Source organism: Neopelma chrysocephalum, unplaced genomic scaffold, assembly GCF_003984885.1.
Source record: "Neopelma chrysocephalum unplaced genomic scaffold, ASM398488v2 Primary Assembly neopelma1_97102, whole genome shotgun sequence".
In the NCBI taxonomy this organism is placed as follows: domain Eukaryota; kingdom Metazoa; phylum Chordata; class Aves; order Passeriformes; family Pipridae; genus Neopelma; species Neopelma chrysocephalum.
The window spans coordinates 4351922-4372420 of NW_020925744.1; the positions used below are offsets into that span (position 1 = coordinate 4351922).

Genomic DNA, 20499 nt, shown 5'->3' on the forward strand with positions numbered 1-20499 from the left:
AACTCTGCTGAGATATCGCTTCAAGTTCCTAAGGCATCTGGCTGAGCACGACCTTTTCTTTTTTTTTCCCTTATCATGGCAGTTTTGAGGTTCTCCAATTATTCTCACCCATTCTGACCAGAAATGCCTGCTCCTGCATTTCAGCAGGTGGAGAAGGAGAGGTGGCACTCACCTGCCTATACAGTCTCACCAGTGGCCACCCTGTACCAAAGGGTCATGGAAACCCCCTCTCAGCCAGGACGAGGCTGGGGCACTTTAAACACACTGTGGATGTAGCTATGGCTCCTCACCAGAATTTCTTACTTAAAAGCAGCATAGAGGTTTCTCTCCTCTCTTCCTGGAGCTCTATACACAACAATTCATGTTGCTTAGCAACAGGGCTTCCTTTTAAGATGCTCGTTTGTCATTTCAAAGCCTCCATGCCAGAAGTTCTTTAGATAATCTGAACTCACGCAAGCTCCATCAGCTTAGCTCTTTTCCTTTACCTCTGCCTGGTCTCCTCCCATTGTAAGGTTAATATCTGTGTCCAGCTGAAGAAAACCAAATCAAACAATAATGCAACTCCGAGTGATCAGTCTAGCTTCACTGTGCAAGGGCTAATTAGAACTTCCTTTTGCCTAAAGCCATGCCAAGCAATGACCAACAGAGACCAGCTGAGGACAGGAGAAGCTCACAGGGGTTTTAACTCTGACTTTTTGCTTACTATTCAAGTCAGACTTTATAAAACCATGAGATTTCTCTGTTGTCCATTTGGGATTTAAGACTTGTGCAGCCTGGTTTGACAGATTCTGTACTGTTAAGAGAGAATAATAATGGCTTGTTACTAATAATTGTGAACTGTATTTTATCTTGGCTTTACAGTACTTATACAGTACTATAAAGTGCAAGCTCCCATGGGGAGCGAGAACACCAGGTCCTTTGCTTGTTTAGGTGGAAACAGAGGCTGAATTTTTGAGACAGGGAAAAGGTCTCACAGCTGTTTCACAGACTAACAGAGAGCTGCCCCACTGAAGTCCTCAAGATATCTTATGAATTTTTGAAAAATCATAATCTACTCAAGCAGCATAATGCAACAGCAGTAGCTATACAGAAACAGTGGCTGCAGGGAGAGTATAGGAGATGTTTTCCCTTTGAAGATGAAACATGGATGAACAAGACATCAGTAATGAATCAGTTGCTAATCCCTGTGAGCAATTTCCTTCCTATATAGTGCCTTTGTCCTGGCTATTTTCAGTCTGCATTTGGTAGGACTTCACATTGCTTCACATGCATCAGCCATGGCCAACTCAGCTTCCTGGCTGGCAGGCAGGACTCAGGATGCAGGCACAGGGGCCAGTAAGCCCTGTGTTCCCTGGCCTCTAGCAAGCTGCAGTCATCACCTGGAAGTCTGTTCATCCTGTCTGCTTACAAATTAGCACTGATACCCCCTCTGAAGCCAGGAGTTCCAGGGCATGTGTCCTGGTTAGAACGGCTGGGACCAATTCATCCCTGGATGGGTGTAACCCAAAACTGTGTATTCTATAGCCTCCATGCCATTTCCCAAAAACTGCTGTCAGTAGAGGCCTGCAAGGTGGGAAGATGTTCCTGTACCCTTTTATGGAATTCCCCGCTCTGATATCCTTATATGGAATTCCCCGCTCTGATAAGAGGGACTGAGCATCCACATGCCCTTTTATGGAATTCCCTACTCTGAGGGAGGGACTGAGCACTCCCGCCTGAACTGGAGAGTATATAACTGGGAGTTTCAGAGCCTTGGCTCTCTCTCTCTCGTGGGACCCAGAGGAAGACAGCAGACCACCGCTGCTCCCAACCAGGCTGAGACCACCACCCTCGACTGGACTGCAATCACCACTTCTGACCAGACTACAGCAGCTCTCCCACCAGCAGGTTTATTCCCTCTCCCTTTGCTTTGGACTCGGGGGGTGGGCCAAGGTACACCACTTTTGTTCATACCCCAGGGTGCTGGGTTTGTACATTTGGGTTTTGTGGATTAAAACCAATTGTCTGTCTGTATAATTGTACTTATTGCATTATTTTAATAAATTGTTATTCTGACTTATAAATCTCTCTTTTGAATTGAGTTCATTTTGCCTTGCTGGTTAACTTTTAAACCAGCACAGCATGGCACAGGAGTAGTGCCATGGGTAAGTACCTGCATATCAATCTTTTTGAAAGTTACCTCAAATAAAATCCACAAGAGAACAATCCATCCATAGAGAGGCAGCCAGAGGAGTTCTCACTCTATTCGTTTGGAATATTTCTATACGCAGTGCTCACATCATGCCCCTGGTCACACTGTCCCTTCTTTTTCAAGGGACATCTAGGTCACTACCTGTGTAAGTGGTTTGCTCAACTCATGGAAATTTCGGACTGAAGCTGTGGCATGTCCTCAGCACTAACCTCAACCATCAGTGCCAGAGAACAGAAGCTGGTGGCTTGGTCAAGGAGTTGTGGCAAAGCAGAGGAAGAGGAACACCTGGGGCAGGGGGATCCTTCAGCCTGGTCTCTAGCTGCCCAAAAGATCCATCAGTCACATTGGTGCCCAGCTGGGAGAGCATCACAAGTGCAGTCCTGCAGCTGCTGTCCCACTTTTGTCCCCAGCGCCCCTAAGGGCAAGCAAAGGGACATTGCTCATGTACACAGAGAGCATGGGCTGGAGAGCACATCTGACTGCTATCTCCTGCCCTTCTTTAGGATTTCAGAAAGATCAACTGCTGCAGGATGAAGCAGTGGGCTTTCACATGAAGTCTGGTAAAGTCTGACATGTTTTGCAGAAGCCGTTTCTTCCTGACAGTGATTTATGCTCTTGCTGCATCACCTTGTTTTAGGCTTCTTGGAGTGCAGCCTGAACCTGCAATGCCTGCTGCACAGGCAGCAGAGCCCACGCAGGTTTTCCTGCTCAGAGATGTGTGTTCGTGGCAGGGCAGGTGGTCCTGGTCCTCCCCAGCTGCCATGTTTCATTTTCTTGGGGTATCACACAGCCACAGCAGGGGAGCTGTCACAGCCCAAATCACACTGCTTCAAGGCAAATCCTGGTCTGGGTTCTTAACATGTAGCATTTAAAGCAAGCATTTGGATTCCTATCTCTGGTTCATGGTACCAAATAAAAGAACAAACAAGGAAAATCTTGAAATCCATACTTGAAGGAAATGGCTGAAAACTATTTTAATCCTTTGATCCTGCACAGGATTTATAGATATTTTGGAAGCCTTGATGTACTGGGTTGCCAGTCTCTAGTTTGCCAGAGATTGACGTGATTTAATGTTAAATATGAGAGAATGAAGAGCTCATAGGGATTCTGAGGGTATTAAAGTCTTTTTAATACAGATACACAATTCATTGCACTTTTTTTTTTATGTCTTAGATGATTCCCACTTACTCCTACAGTCATTACACAATTTTTCCAAGCCAACCATGGAAGAGGAGCAATTTTCCAGGTTCATCCCACCTGCAGCACTCCTTTTTGAAGGAGTGGCACTCAGTGCTCTGACCAGGAAACTTGGGCTAGGCCAGGCCAGGCACAAGGTCAGCCAGGTGGATTTGACATAAACAGGATTTCTCCTCAACGCAGCCAGCCATCCTCCTACCCAGATGGAGAGGCTCCTGCCTCTCACCTCCCCCCATCCAGAAATGGGACCCATTTCTGTGTCAGGGGTGGGAACTTGCGTCCTGTGAGTTCAGCATCATACCAACAGCCCATGTGATGTCCAGGTCTGTGCAACTTGGCTGGGCTGAGGAGCACACCAGCACTTCATTGTCAGGGTCCGCTCTGGGACTGATACTACATCCCTGGTGGGGTTTTGGTGGGGGAAGGTCCACCGCCCATGGGCAGACACTGTGAGTGTATTTTGGTAAGCCTTGTGAGCCATTCCTCCTCTCTAGCTCAAGAAATCAGCTTAAAATGGAGAACCTCTGTGGGATGTACCCTCTCCAGGGGACTTTCTAACTGCAGGGGAGACTGACTGTGGGGTGCCATGGCACTGGAGGTGCAGTGCGGAGGGAGCAATGTGCTCAGCCCTCAGCAGCATGCGACATCTCATGAGCACTTAGAGATGAGCACAATCACACTGGAGTCAATTATTACTGCTACTGTTTGCATGCTCCTAAATTCACCATCTTCAGAGTGGAAAGAGTTTCAGCCAAGCACAGAGGACGTAAAATTAAGAGCAGCAAATTCCTCATGAAGGGACTCTCCCAGCGACCCCTGTGGTCTGACAGCCCCCTGAATGCAGTGATGGAGGAAGAATCCACCCAGCACCTGGGAACAGCAAACACCAGCAGGCAGAAGAGCAATCCCAGATGAATACGAAAGGTGAATCAGCCTGCAACAGCCCTGGCTGCTGTAGTCACACAGTGTCTGCAGCCTGCTCAAGCCCATGGTGGGTGTCTATAGCAATGCCCCCTGCCAGCACCAAAACCCTCTCCTGCTAACTACTGCCATAAATTCTTACCTCTCCCCATTTTGTTTTAAAAGCACAAAGATCTAAATTAATCAAATAGGCACAGGTTGAATAATTCAAATATCCCTAATCATTAGTCATTTTTACTAAGCTCAATGATTGCTTGAGCACATGGTCAAGAAGAACTTCAGTGACCCAGTACTTATTTCATAACAAATTCTGCATTACCTGAAGTGTTGTGTGCAGTTTTGGAAGCCTCAATATAAGATATAAATCTATTAGAGAGCATCCAAAGGAAGATCACAATGATGGTGAAGGGTCTGGAGGCGAAGCCGTATGAGAAGCAGGATACAGCTTCCTCATGAGGAGAAGTGGGGGCAGGCACTGATCTCTTCCCATTGATGACCAGTGACAAGACTGAAGGGAATGGCATGAAGTTGAGTCAGGAGAGGTTTAGGTTGGATATTAGGAAACAGTTCTTCACCCAGAGGGTGATTGTGCACTGGAACAGGCTCCCCAGGGGAATGGTCACAGCACCAAATCTGATAGAGCTCAAGAGGCTTTTGGACTATGCTCTCAGGCACATGGTGTGATTCTTGGGGTTGTCTTGTGCAGGGCCAGGAACTGGACTTTATGATCGTTGTGCATCACTTCCCACTCAGGATATTCTATGATTCTATGAAATTGAGTCAGGCCCCAGAATTCATTATTTGAATAATAAATCTTCCCATTTCCTCAACAGCATGGAGTCTCTCCCACAGGAGACAGTCTTCCATGAACTTCTCCAACATGAGTCATCCACGAGCTCCAATGTGGGTCACTTTTCCATGGAGTGCAGTCCTTCAGGCATAGGCTGCTCCAGCATGGAACCCTGACAGGAACACAGGTCCTACCAGCAAACCTCCTCCAGTGTGGGCTCCTCTCTCCATGGGTCTGCAAGTCTCTGCCAGGACCCTGCCCCAGCATGGGTTTCCCATGGGTTCACAGCCCTCTTTCAGGCATCCACTTGCTCCAGCGTGGGTCTCCTCCACAGGCTGTAGGTGGAACTCTGCATCCCCATGGTCCTCCACAGACTGCAGGGGGACAGCTGCCTCACCATGGTCTGTACCACAGGCTGCAGGGGAATTCCAGCTCCGGCACCTGGAGCACCTCCTCCTCTTCCTTCTACGCTGACTCTGATGTTCCTCTCACGTATTCTCACTCTGCTCTTCTCTGGCTGCAATTACCTCTGCACAATATTTTTTTTCCTTCTTAAATATGTTATCACAGAGGCATTGCTATCATTCCTGACTGGCTCAGCCTTGGGCCAGCAGTGGGTCCGTCCTGGAGCCATTAGTTCTTCTGGACATGGGAGAAGCTTTTGGCAGCTTCTCACAAAAGTCACCCCTGTAGCCCCTGGTCACCCACACCCCCCTACCAAAGCCTGGCCACACAAATCCATTACATAAGGATGCCTTTGAGCATTAACATGGGAAATGGCAGATAAACAAGAAGTGAACATATCATACAAATTCCTCTGAACTTCTTGCAACCAGCTGCAGGGTGAGCTGAATTCCCAGAAAACACAAGACTGACTGGGAAAGAGGCAGAACTGTTAGTGGGATGTGGAGTGAGCTTTTCAGTTTGTCATTCAGAGAAGTTACTTTCTGGACTAAAAAACCCAGCCAATTAGGTCGGCACAGAAGCATCCTAGTGGCAGAACGACACAGCAGCAGGTCACTGGTTCTGTGGCCTCTCAGTGCCTGCCAGCCTCAACAGCCCACTCAAGAGCTTTAGGTAAGTATGCAAAGTGGACTGAGCTCTGCATTGGATTTTAAGCTTCCCTCCCAATATGTTGACTGCTTCCCTCTCCTCAGCTGCCCGCAGGGATGAGCACAGCATGGCTCAGGTGAAACCTGATAGACACATCAGCTCCAGCTACCAGCACAGCTGTAGCTTTCCTATACTATTTCAGAGCTGAAGCCACTGATTTTGTGCTTGGCCTTGGCACCATACAAGCTCAGGTATCTCCACCTTCCCGGGTGTCAAGCTTGATGCTCTCCAGTTGGCATCTTGATTGCTTGAGCCTTCACTGACTGAGTTACTGGTGCTGGATCAGCTCTATTGAGCTAGGGCATGTTTGCTGAGCCCAGTAAGTTTTCATCACACCTTTCTCTAGTCTACTAGAAAGACTGCTGCTTAAGCCTACTGAAAACAAAGTTGTGAAGGTGATAACTCAGTCATTTAAGAAAGGAAAGAAAAAGGCACGTTAAGTTGTTTGGCTCAGAGTCAGCACTCAGTGCTATCCTGGGTTGTGAGGACCAGACATGTCTGGCTGGCGTAAGATCTCCTCCCACCTGCAGCTGCCACACACACAGCCATCTTAGAGATGGTTAGTTATATTGTCCCATTCCAAAAAACTGATCATTCCCTGTAAATACAAGAGAAAGAGTGTTCATTTTCAGATTGAAGTATTGCTTTTTAGCTCTACTGTTTCTACTGCAAGAGTCATGCATAAGCATCACAATCCTTTTTGCAGAAATACAGGCAAAGATCTTAGAGTCATAGAATCATAGAATGGTTTAGGTTGGAAAAGACCTATAAGATCGTTGAGTCCACTGTAGAACTAACACCACCAAGTGCACCATTGCTACCAGTCCACAAAGCAGAGCTCTGGCCTTCAGCTGTTTTACAAGATTTTGTGCCTTTCCTAAGTGATTTATCAAATTTTGTTCAACTCAAACTCCCCATTGCACTAAATTCCCGTTTGGTGAGATGCTACACTCTCATCTGCACTACCCTGTACTTAGCAGAGACGTTTCACTCTACATGACCATAGACCAATTTCCCTCGGTTTCCACTTTTTAAAAATCTGTTCTGCTCCAGAAAAGCATCAGTGCACAGTAACCTGGCTATATTTAAAGCAGGTAAGTTCCTCTTTGACTCTGAAACTATTGTTTTGCTCACACTGAGTCTGGGAAGTCCAGCAAGCTTATTTTTTTCTGGCAACCTGCTTTCTAGCCAAGTGCCTCAGTTTGTCTGACCTCTGGTCAGTCTCACTTTCATTCAGGGAAGGCAGCAAAAGATCAGCCAATGCAGCAACCCACCACTCTCCGTAATGGCCTGTGGTTTTCACAGCACTTGCCTGTATCAGCTGCAAAGCATCCGGTGCTGCAGAGTCAATGTGCATGGAGGTGAGTGACAGACACCAGTCCCTCTTGATATAGAGGAGCTGGAGACATCTCAGGTGACCACCCACCTGCTAACGTTCCAATGTTTCCAGTTCCCAAGGGATTTATCTCAGGGGAATCTGAAGGTCTTTATCAGAGAAATAAGGCAGGTGTCTTGATATATGCTTGTAGGGGCGTGTCTGAGGTACAGGGGGATGTACTGGGGCAGAGAGGCCCAAAGAGCATGCGCCGAGGTTCACAACCCCCATTGGGTAAAGGGATCACATGGTTATGGGATATAAAAGGGAGCGCGGAATTCAAATAAAGGCTCTCTGATTCCACCAGCTCCGGAGAGTGTGTAGTTATTCTTTATCATATAAAGGCAACGTCACACGTGACGCTACATCTGGCGCCCCAGCAGGGACCGAATCTACATTAGATCTGATAGCTTAAAAACCTGTACCAGGTATTATCGGTAGGATCTCCGGTTATCACTTTAGTTTTATAAAGTGGGAGTCCTTTTACCAAAAAAAAACATAGACGTCTGTAAACATTGCCTTGGGGTAGTCCAAGGAACGAAGTTAGTGAGCTCAAAAAACTATAGGTTAATGCACAGAAAACAGGAAGAAAGAAGAAAGAAGAAATCACCGAGAAATCGGAGCGGGCAGGCACCGGAGAGAGCGGAGAGGGACCAAAGCAACATCGCAGCAGTGAGTGAGCTGAAAGGCAGCCTGCATGGCTAGAACCGCTCCCCGAGCGGTAGCGTGACCGCAGCCCGGACCCCCGAGCCGCGAGATGCGCTGAAACCGCGGGGAAGCCTCTGCCGCCCCACCGCCACCGGCGCAGCCGAAGCAGCCACACCGGATCGGCGCCGCTGCCCGCACCACCCCAGCCGCACCGTCGGACCCCCGCTTTGGCTGTCTGCCTAGCAGAAAGCCTCGCAGCTCCACGCCGCCCGCCGCTGCCGTACGCGCCCGCCGCTCCTGCCGAGCCCTGCGCAACCGCGTCCGCAGCACCCCGACCCCACCTCGCCTAGCGAACCCCCCAGAGACCGCCGCCGCTGCGCCGAGAAGGAGCGCCGCCGCAGCCGCCGCAGCCGCCGCCGCAACCGCCGAGGAGAAGGACCCCACGCCCGCCGCGACCGCCGCACTGCAAGAGGACCCCGCGCCAGCCGCCGCTGCCGCCAGAGCCGCGAGAAGCCCCGCCGCTGCAGCCGCCGACTGAGCACGCCACGCGCCGAGCCGCCGCCGCCACTGTTTGCAGCCACCGCCGCTGAGCCGGGGAAACCAGCCGATCAGGACCGGGAGTAGCCAGCCACCACACAAAGAACTTCCCGCCCACGTGCGTCCAAAGCGCCGAGACAAGGTAAAATGGGAATCTTTTTCTCCACCGCACTTTCACAAGACACAGATGCACTGATAATCCTTCTCAGACCATATAATGTGCAAGCCACACGGGCCGAACTCACTGAGCTTGTACGCTTCACTCAGACAGCTGCCCCCGAACTGCCGCTGGCAGAAGCCCTACACATACACATATGGGACGAATTAGGGAACCTCATAAAGCTAACAGCTGAGGGGGGAGACCCCCAAGCTATCAGAGCTTTTCCAGCATGGCAGATAATAATGTCTGCACTACACAGAGTCCACGAACGTACCACACAAACGTATAACACTGGCACGCACCCCCCCAATAATACTGCTAGTAGCAGCCGCCCAACTTTTAGGTGTAGGGACACTAACGCCCAAAGTCTGGCGGGGGGGGGGGAATGGGAAGCATTCGTGATTAAGCACGGAGTCAGAAGCCCACAACCAGAGGGAACACGGGCTGTTGGGAGGGGACGGAGCCTGAGATGCGAGACCCCCGTTCATGGGATCACTGCAGAGGGCTCCGTTACAGTGACCGGGGGGGAAACCCAGCGGATATGCCTCCCCATCCCGCGGATGACCACCAGCCACGTGGCCCCGCTTGGGCGCCGCCATCTTGCCCATCAAAACGCCCAGGGACTGACCCATCTCTCCCGCCCCCTGCGCCGCCCCGCCCCACCCATAGGCGCGAGGGGGAAGGTAGCTCCGCCCCCTCGCCGCCTCCAACACCCGCCCACACCCCCTCACCGGGAACTGAGATCGCCGGAGCCGCCGTGGGGGAGGAGTGGGGATGGGAGGAGGGGGAGGAGCTAGCCATAGTTCCGTCGGCAAGGAGCGAGGTAGCAATTGGGGGAGGGTCGAATGATAGGTGGAGTCTGTGTCGAGAGGAGGCAATACGGGTGGGAGACTTGCAAGTGATTAATGCATGCCCAGTCATCATTGGTCAACACAATAGCCGCCTGTTCAAACCTTTGCCGCATGAACTAACAAAAGAACTGAGGCAAATAATAAGGGAAACTGGCGTGTCTTCATCTAACACCCTGGCATTTCTAGACACACTAAGCTCTACCTACATTTTCATGCCACACGATTGGAAGACTATCTTAAAAATAAGTCTTACCAAGACACAGTACAACGTGTGGCTGATCGACTTTCGGGAGAATTGCTCTGTGTATGCCACTGACCCACAAGCAGGTGTTACCACACACCAACTAACCGGGGAGGGTAATTATCGGTTGATAGATGCTCAATCTAGGTACAATAAGGAAGTGTACGAGGTGATAGCTAAACACGCTATGAGAGCCATGAGGACACTTCCCACATCAGACCGAGACACTAATTTGTCATTCACAAGAATAATGCAAGGCCCGACAGAACCGTTCTCCCAATTCTTGGATCGGCTGCAGTCTGCCCTAGATAGGCAGATTGAAAATGAGGAAGCCAGAGACATACTTTGCAGGAAACTGGCTTTCGAAAACGCGAACCCAGACTGTAAGAGAGCATTGCAGGCTCTTCCTAAACGGGAGAGCTGCAGCATTGCAGAGCTGGTTCGTGCCTGCCAAGGGGTCGGCTCAGTGGGACACCAAACTGACTCGTTAGCAGTAGCATTGAGTGCCCAGCTAAGAGTGCAGGAGGGAGCCAGACCCAGGAGTGGTTGTTACGCTTGCGGTGCGCCCGACCACTTCCAAAGAGACTGTCCCAGGAGACCCATAGAAGCAGCCCCCCGTAGGCGCCCAAAAGCAAGGAGGGTGCCAAAAAACAGGAGACGAGGGACGTTGTCGCACACCCCGGTACAGCAAACATATGCGACACAAGGGAACAGGCCGGCAATCTGTGCCCCCCCACCCCTGCCAGCGCTTTGTGCCCCTCCACCGCAGCCAGCGCTGGGTTGGATCTATCCAACCGGGACTCTGTCTTCATAACATCCACAGAGGTAGTGCTAATTCCAACTGGGTTTTGGGGTCCCCTCAACTCAGGGGTGCATGCACTATTAATTGGAAGGTCCTCCACTACACGAATGGGTTTGTTTGTGCTGCCGGGAGTGATAGACTCAGACTCTCATAGCGAGATTCAGATCATGGCCTGGACCCCTTCACCCCCCTGTTTCATCCCAAAGGGACAGAAAATCGCCCAACTAATCCCCTTCTACAGCGCGTCGCCTGCAGGGGAGGGGGAGCGGGGTTCAGGGGCTTTCGGTAGCACAGGAACACCACAAGTTTACTGGGCAACAGCCATCACAGCCACACAGCCGCTCATGACGTGCCAGGTGAATGGGCATCGATTTACAGGCCTTGTGGATTCGGGAGCCGATGTTTCCATCATAAAGGACTCCGAGTGGCCACTTAACTGGCCCACTGTTTGCCCAGCTGCAACCATTCAGGGGGTGGGAGGAACACAAAGGCCCAGACAGAGTGCCCAAGTACTCACTGTCCTGGGCCCAGAAGGACAATCAGCCAAGATAGCTCCTTTTGTTGCCCCCATTCCTTGCACACTGTGGGGAAGGGATGTTCTTGGGCAGTTTGGCACAGTGAGGCAATTTCCTCCTGCAAGCAGCCAGGTTTTTCAATAGGGGCCATTGGTCAGCCGTCCCAAACACCCATTGAGCTGGTCTGGAAAAGTGAGCAGCCAGTCTGGGTGGACCAATGGCCTACGAAAAGAGAACGGCTGGAACAATTAACAAAGCTTGCACAGGAGCAACTAGAAGCAGGACACATTGTGCCCACAACTAGCCCCTGGAACACTCCTGTCTTTTGCATTCCCAAGAAAAGTGGGAAATGGAGAATGCTGCAGGACTTAAGGGCAGTAAATGCAGTTATAGAACCCATGGGAACATTGCAGCCAGGACTGTCTTCACCCTCTATGCTCCCAGCAAACTGGCCGCTAATAGTAATTGATTTAAAGGACTGCTTTTTTACCGTCTTCCTTCACCCTGAGGATGCGCCAAGGTTTGCTTTTTCCATCCCGGCCTTGAACAATGCACAACCTATGCAAAGGTACCATTGGGTTGTTCTCCCTCAGGGCATGAGAAACAGTCCTACGATATGTCAGACAGTAGTGGCAAACGCTATTCATCCCATCAGAAAGCGTTTCCCCTCTGCCATCATCTATCACTACATAGATGATATCTTAATTACCACGGCCACAGAAAATGAACTAGAAACTGTTGTTACTGCTCTAAAACATGCTGTCCAAGAAGCAGGGTTACAGGTCGCTCCAGAAAAGATCCAGCGATCGCAGCCCTGGACATACCTTGGATGGAAGATCACGCAGCAGGAAATCTCCCCACAGCCACTACAGCTCAAGGTAAAAACCACTTTAACTTTACACGAGTTGCAAAAACTCTTGGGGGCTATCAACTGGTTAAGGCCTGTTTTAGGCTTAACCACATAGGAGCTACACCCTTTGTTTGAGCTGCTAAAAGGGAACTCCAGTCTAACGTCTAACAGAGCTCTGACTGCAGAGGCCAAACAGGCATTAGACATTTGTGCCAGGGCAATAGAGGGCAGGCAAGGCAGAAGGAGAAATCCTGAACTGCAAATCTGCCTAGCCCTCGTTCCCAGCAGGTACCAGCCATTTGCAGTTTTGTTCCAGTGGGATCAGACTGAAAAAGACCCACTGCGAATTCTAAAGTGGCTGTTTCTGCCCCATACACCACCTAAAACTGTGTGGACTGCTAATGAGATGTTTGCAAAGCTTGTCATTAAAGGCAGAGAAAGGCTGCAGGAACTGGACGGAAGGGACCCTGCTACCATCTACATTCCAGCTACGAAGGACAATTTGGATTGGATGCTAGCTGAGGACATGGGATTCCAAGCTGCCTTGTTAGGCTTTGACGGTGATATTTCAATTCATCTCCCTAAACACAGATTGTGGGCAGAAATAGGTAATTTACCTTTAAAAGCCACAACCAGATGCAAACATGAACCAGTAGAAGGCCTCACGGTCTTCACAGATGCATCTGGGAGAACACGAAATGCTGCAGTGACTTGGGTAAACCCCGATACAGGACAATGGGAACAGGAGGTGCAGACCAGGAACCAAGGTTCTGTACAGGTTCTGGAACTGGCTGCCATCCGTATTGCCCTGGAGAAATTTTCTGAGCAACCTGTTAACATTGTTACTGATTCTTGTTATGCTGCAGGTTTAGTTTCGCGCCTTGAGAGTTCGTTTCTTCGACATGTTTCTAACCCACATTTGTTGTTTGAAATGCGTTCTATTTGGTTTCTTGTTAATCACAGGAGGTTTGATTTCTACATTATGCACATAAGGTCACACACCGACATGCCAGGACCCATAGCTGACGGGAACAGGGAAGCTGACAGAGCAGCAATGTTTAACACCGTACCCAGAGTCTTGGAGCAAGCAAAATTGTCTCACTCATTTTTCCATCAAAATGCTCACTGTCTAAAGAGACAATTTCAAATAACAATCAACCAAGCTCGAGACATCATCCTGTCATGCCTAGACTGTCAAAAAATCACACCCATGCCGTCTCAGGAAGGCGTTAACCCTAGAGGGTTAAAGGCTAATGAGATCTGGCAAACAGACATCACACACATCCCCGAATTTGGCAAACTGAAATATGTACATGTAACAGTAGATACACATTTGCAGTATATAACAGCCACAGCACACACAGGGGAAAAGGCCAAGGATGTGATAAAACACTGGCTCAGTTGTTTTGCCACCCTTGGCACCCCAAAACAAATAAAAACTGACAACGGACCAGCATACATCTCAGAAAAGGTAAGAGATTTCCTGTCAGACTGGGGAATCTCACATGTCACAGGCATCCCACACTCACCAACCGGTCAGGCAATTGTTGAAAGGGCACACCACACACTGAAAGAAATGCTACAAAAACAAAAAAAAGGGGGGAACCTGGATAGCCCGCAAGAACGGCTGTGGAAAGCAACGTATGTTATCAATTTTTTAAATTGTGACAGCACGGAAAAGAGTAAGTATGAAAGGCAACACAGGCCTCAGGAGCCTGCCTCTCCCAAACCACGGGTCATGGTAAAGGATCTGATTTCTGGGCAGTGGATGGGACCACTAGATCTTGTGACGTGGGGGAGGGGCTATGCCTGTGTGGGTGCAGGGAAAGAGTTAAAATGGATTCCTTCCAGGTGTGTCAGGCCCTACCTAGGTACACATTCACATCAGCAAGAACCAGAGTAACGCAGAAGTTATGAAAGACTTATGTTTACACTTCAGGTTTACCCTTAGGAATGACCAATGTGGTAAAGCAGTCAATAAAAAATTCATGAGTGTGTGTATGATGAGTGTAAGATGGCCGTTGAGCGAATGATGTGTGAATGAATGTGTGCTGTATGACTGGACAAATATTAAAACACAAAACACCTCACAGATACACTACCTCAGCCACAGGGTCACTTTAAGATAAGTTAGTTTTGCTAAGCTTAGCCTGTTCTTAATAAAGTTGAACTCCCCAGTTATTTAAAACCCTCAAGTTAATAAAGGTTATGAGTTTGCACAGTTAGACCAAGGCCTTTAAGTTAATAAAGTTATTTCTCCAAGTTGCACTACCCCTTAGGAAAATAAGAAGGTTTTAAGAAAGGTTTACATTAGAAGCGTAAGAGGCCAAGGCAGGCAGTGTGCTGGGTCACTGCAAGCTTTGGTAGTTTACAAGTACTATTGTGTTTGTATGCACTGTTGTTTTGCACTGTTTTTGTGATCCTCTTAGATAATTAGAAGGGGGGTGATGTAGGGGCGTGTCTGAGGTACAGAGGGATGTACCGGGGCAGAGAGGCCCAAAGAGCATGCGCCGAGGTTCACAACCCCCATTGGGTAAAGGGATCACATGGTTATGGGATATAAAAGGGAGCGCGGAATTCAAATAAAGGCTCTCTGATTCCACCAGTTCCGGAGAGTGTGTAGTTATTCTTTATCATATAAAGGCAATGTCACACGTGACGCTACATATGCTTAGGGACATCAGCCACTGTTCCTCCTCCTCATCCTCACACCTGCACATCTGTGCACCCTCACACTCTCTCCCACCACTGATGGAGACTTTGAGAGCCCATCAAACCAGCACTGGTTTGATCAAACAAGCCCATCATCCCTCAGAGAGTTTGAAAGATGATAAAGTTTCACAGGGGTATTTAAGAGGTATCAGAGCTAGATAGAGGATTTTTGTCTCTTGTGCTGTGCTCTTCATACAGGAACTTGTACACAGTGGTTGGATGATGACATCTCTATTTGCTGTTTGGTCAGTATGCAATACCACATGAAAATAATAAGAAAATACCAGGGTTTTTCCAGAGGCAGGAGAAAAACTGACCCAATAAGATTTTTTTTTTCTTTAATCTTTTCTTCTGTTGTCTTTTCTATTCCAACTGGGAGACAACAGAAAAAAAAGTCAAGGTTTTTGATTCAGGGAAGAAGCACAATGGAAAAGCAGCCTTAAGCAGCACAATAACAAATTCCTCGTTGAATTAAATCTACAAATCCCTGAGCACTCAGAGCTGTACAACAGGATCCCCATCAGGATGGTGTCTCTTCAGCTCCCTGTGAGAGCCACTTCATGCCCTAAAGCATATGGAGATGTCGGGGGTTGACAGAGAACCTGTCAGCAGCCTGGCACTTATCGACGAAGCAGTCGATGTTGACCAGATCAAAGTGTACCCCTGAGATGGACTGAAAGAGAGGACTGAGGCCCTGATCCTGACAATATACTGATGCATCCTGAAGAAGCTGTCCCGTGGGAACAGAGAACATTGTCTCATGAGAACAGAGACCTGTTTTGAACGAGAGTGGTCGGGAAAAACATCAACATGAGAGAAAAATAAGAGCAGGTGCTCGGGACTGTTGTGGGAACCTCACAGGGCTGTGAGAAACAGCAAAGTTGTTGTGAGAAAGTAGAGTTTAGAAAATGCACCTATTAGCTGTAAGAATTCTGATGTGAGAGTTTGAACTGTCCTATCCGTGTGGATTATGTGTGTTCAAAAACTGTACTTATAGGGACTGCGAAGCAGCCCTGGTGTGCTGTCTTTTCCCAGAAATAAACTTTGCTGGAACCTTTTTTATGTCGCACGTCCGTTCCAACGCGACATGGAGAGAGCTTGCTTACTCACTGTTTTATTTGAATGGCAAAACATAGGCACTGTTGTTCTTTATAGTGACAGCTAAATAACTTTTATCTGTCTAAACTGCACATAGCAGCAGTTAGCTCCACAGGTTTTTCTTTGCTTATCAGTATTGAAAGCATCAGCTTTTCTAAGGCAGTATTTTCCCATTTTTGTAGTGACTGACACTATTATTTCAGTGCTTCTAAGCTGGACTTTAGTCCCTGTGCTATCACAAGTATTATCACAGCAGGCACTGCAGTGGCTTTCTGCCCCCTGGGCCACGGCTCAGCACTGACTCGTTACTCCCTGCTGGTCCTGTCCCTGGGTGCTGTCCAGCTGGCACAGAACTCCAGCTGGGACCTAGCATGCCAGAGGGAGCAGGACAGTAAAGGAGCTGCACTCTCCACCCAGATGGGGAATTTTGTGGTGACAGTCCCTCTCGACTTCCTCCACCATGCTGCTGCTGGCATCTCTCTGCCCCTGCCTAACAGGCTGCAGTGCCTGGAGCAGTGTGGGACCACGTTGCCTCACAGAGACTCCCTGAACACCATCCAGTTACAGGATTTGTGCTTAAAGGAAAGGAAGAAAGTGTTCACCATATCCAGCTTGTGGCTTGCAACAAATACTACTAATTAGCCCTCTCCTCTGAGGCTGCTGAGTGCTGACACTGCCTACCTGCATCTCCTAAGCCAGAGACAGGCAGAGACGTGGTTTAGCCTCAAATAGAGTTGCATGTGGACAGAACGACCCGAGCCCCATGCTCAGACTATTCCCCAGGGCCCACAGAGATGCACCTCAGCAAACCCCCTCAGGTCACGTGCTTCCACCCACAGGGTACACATCTGCACTCTCCCCCACACATCAGGGGCTCCAGGGCATTTCCCTCTGGACACACAACTGCTGCCCCTGCTTGCTCTGCTCCACTAGCAGAATTGCTTTGTGTCAACTAAAGTGCTCGTGCTGGCCAGCTGTGTCACACGTGCTTTTACTTACCCACAAGCAGAACGACTGCAAGGTGACTGGCAGGGTATTGCCAAAGCTGCAACTCCCACACAGCCCCAGGGGCCCCAAACTTTCTAGGCTGAGCCTGGGCAAGGAGGTGGCTGGTGCTGCACTGGCTATGCTCACACTCCCCATTGCAGCCTGGCAGCTGGGACTAGGGCAGTGCTCTGAGCACTCCCAGCATTTGGAGCAGTAAGGCAGCCTGTTTCAGGATGGCACTTCCCAGATTCTGGTTGACTTCTGTGTAATCACCAGACAAAGGCAAGTCAGGCACATTTAATGAATTTCCCTGGTAGCCACAGAGTAGACTTCTCTGTGTAATAAATTGATATATTTTCACTTAAACTGAAAATCCTTCATGGACATTTTAAAGACTTAGCATATCCAACATTTTTCAGACTTGCTTTTTTTACCTCCTCTCTGTAAGGTTTACTTAAGACTTCTCTTATAGTAAGTTGTGTTACAAGACTCATGACATTCGGAATTTAAAACTGCTTTGTAGGAATGCTTTTTTAAGGATTAATAATTCATCCAGAAGAGTAAACAATTCTTGTATGTGCTAACTTTGATAAGAAAGTACTGCAAATGAAACACACTTCAAATTAGTACAAGAGAGTTTCAAGTCATTCGTTTTAAAAACACACTCCACAAAACCCCAGGGCTGTCCATTGCAAGCTTGTGCTGAGGCTTACTAGGGTTTTGGTTGCTGCATTTCAAATAATTCAAAACTCTCTTTGCGTTTATTTGGGGGTTGTGCTAGTTGTTTTTTTTTTCCCAAGTGCCATATTTTCCTATTTATATTCACAGTACATAGCTCTTTCAGCTTCACTGTATATCTTCCACAGATTACAGCAAATAAAAGCCATAGCCGTGAAGGTTTAGGACTGAGGGAGCTTCCTGAAAAACTACCTGTCACAACAGAAATCCTCAACTGCAGCTTCAATGTGCTGCCTTCCCTCCAGAATTCAACCTTCTCTGAGTTGAAGTTTCTTCTCTCCTTGGACTTAAAAGGTATGGAAAGAGCATCTTCACTTCTGCTCATCACATTGGTGAGACCCCCTGCCTCTGCCAAAGACAAAGACCTCTGGAGCATACTACAGCAGCATCTCCCTGCCTTCACAGGGACAGCTTCAGACATCTTCAGATAGCTGGTGAATTTTTTTGCTAAGCAGAAATTGATCCACTTGGGCAATATCTAGGCTTCTCCACTGATGACAATCGTTTGCAGAACAGTGGGTGAAATAGGCATTTTCCAGATATTGCTGCTTCTAAGACACAGTGACAGCAAAGTCAGTGCAGCAGGTTTTTATTCATTTTTCTATATTCTTCCCTAAAATCTGGAGAAAGGCATGTTTGGTCCTTGGAAATTTTCATTTTATTAAGTAGGACACAGAAAATCTCCTGTCTCCCTGCCTCCCACAAATGCCTCCTCACACCCACCATTTCAGGGCAGGTTTTTCTTCTCAGCAGAACCCTGTAATTAAATGTGAACTTAAAAGTACCAGATAAACATCACTGAAAAAGACACTTTTATTGTGGTGAAGGTAACTGATCATGAGCTTTTACAGACATGAGGTTCAGTTTGGGTAATCACATATACCAGGAGAGTTTTGCGAGACAGGCCACTGATGCTGTTTTCTATTGTTTTCTCAAGGTGTCAGATCAACTGGGCGTATGACAGCACCTTCCACAGCAACAGGCAGCTGAAGATACTTGTGCTGACAGGAAACCTGCTCATGTTTCTATCTCACACAGCGTTTGCTGGCCCATGTTCCCTGGAGAAGCTTGTCTTAACACAGACAGGAATAACCGGTATGTCTTTCATTCCAATGACAAATCTGGACAGCTTAGATACCCTCATCTTGGGCAGCAACTACATCTCTTCATTGCAGCTTCCTCCCAGCTGTCCCACTCAAAACCTCAAATACCTTGACTTTCAAACGAACAACACAGAGCAATCAGAGCAGAAGCTGTGTATGTTCTGCAGAATATCAGCAATATAACTCTCATCTCTAAAGGCAATGATGTTACATACATTGAACCTGGAGCCTTCCAGTCCCGTTTGGACTTCAGGGGCTGTGCTGACATCTCTGGGGTTCTGGCAGGGATATAGAACTCCACAGCCGAGACCCTTTGGCCGGGAACATTTTATGGTGTGGAAAAGGAGCCCTACATAAGCCTAGATATTTTACAAGGCCTCTGTAATATCTCTGTCAAGGATCTCTATCAGCAGTTAGGCATTTCAGAAATCTAAGTGGTGACACATTTCAGTGCTTAACCAAGCTCCGAAAACTGGGTCTAACCCAAACCCACATCCATGCATTGCCCCCTGGCATCAGTGGCATGAACTTGCTAGCAGAGTTAGTTCTCAGCGTAGACTCCTTTAAGCACCTCTGCAACATTGCCACTGCATAATCAATTTCAGTTACAACCCTCTGGACTGCACCTGCTCCAATATTGGTTTAATCACCTAGTACAAGCCAAATCTGAATAAAATTGAGGACCCTGAAGGAACAAGGTGCTCTGGGGAACTAGCTGGGACTCAGCTGGCCACCGTCTCGCTCTCCTGTGGGATGAACACAGCAGGAATCATTGCAGTTGTCCAGGCTGTTTTCTCCTGTGGTACCACGTTCATTCAGGGTGCTTTGTATTTGCAGCAAAATTAGCAGTGAATATATGTTTATTATGGAGATACAGAAAAATATCTATAGCAATTGTATTATGTTGAAAGATATCTTTCTGCTTTTGTTTGTGACCTTTTTTTCTTAACTTTTGCAATACCCTTTGTATTATAACTTTTAGAAAAATAATGAAAAAATTAGAACTGAAAAAATAAACTATGACCTGAGCCTTGAATATAAATAACTTATCTTATAGAGAAATCCCTGTCCAACTCAAGGTTAGCCCTGGTGTACCAGCTAGCATAGCTAATGCACTTCTAAAGGGAAGATCCAAGGGCCAATCTTGTCTTTAAAAAAAGAAAACTCTACCACCATCACTCTCAAAAACAAACAAACGAACAAAAACCACCAAAAAAGAACCAATTAAAAACCAAATCCCACTCTCTGTCAAATATCCTTGAAAAGCAATGTTGTTTAAGAGCTGGCAGTAGTGTACCCCACTCTGCTAAAAAGTAAAAAATCTATCTATGAAAAACAGGCACAACTTCATAGTCATGTAAGACATATTCCTGCAGGACTGTCAGAAACAGCCTGTATCACTTCTATGATTTCTTTAAAATATTTCTTTAAAATATTCTTGATCCTTAGAAAATTCCTGACCATTGGACCTTGCCTGCGCATTTCCCACTCTGAGGCAGGCTATGCTCCTGTGCTATTTTCTAAACTCCACAATAAGCAGAGACTGGCAACCATTTCATCTTTAACCATAAAATTTGTAGATTTGGTCAAGATCTGTTGGCACTACGTTTGCTTGCACAGGGCAAAAATACCCAATACCAATAGCTATGAGACATTCCTGTGCCAGCCTG

General features: G+C 47.9%; 1 protein-coding gene across 1 annotated transcript; it reads left to right on the forward strand.

The window, feature by feature from the left end:
• The first annotated feature begins 14667 nt into the window (after positions 1–14667).
• On the forward strand, positions 14668–19424 carry CD180 (CD180 molecule). The gene is given in 5 exon segments (XM_027671451.1): positions 14668–14724; positions 17855–18017; positions 18660–18962; positions 18965–19240; positions 19243–19424. Coding segments are annotated over 5 exon segments (981 nt in total).
• The last annotated feature ends 1075 nt before the right edge of the window (positions 19425–20499 follow it).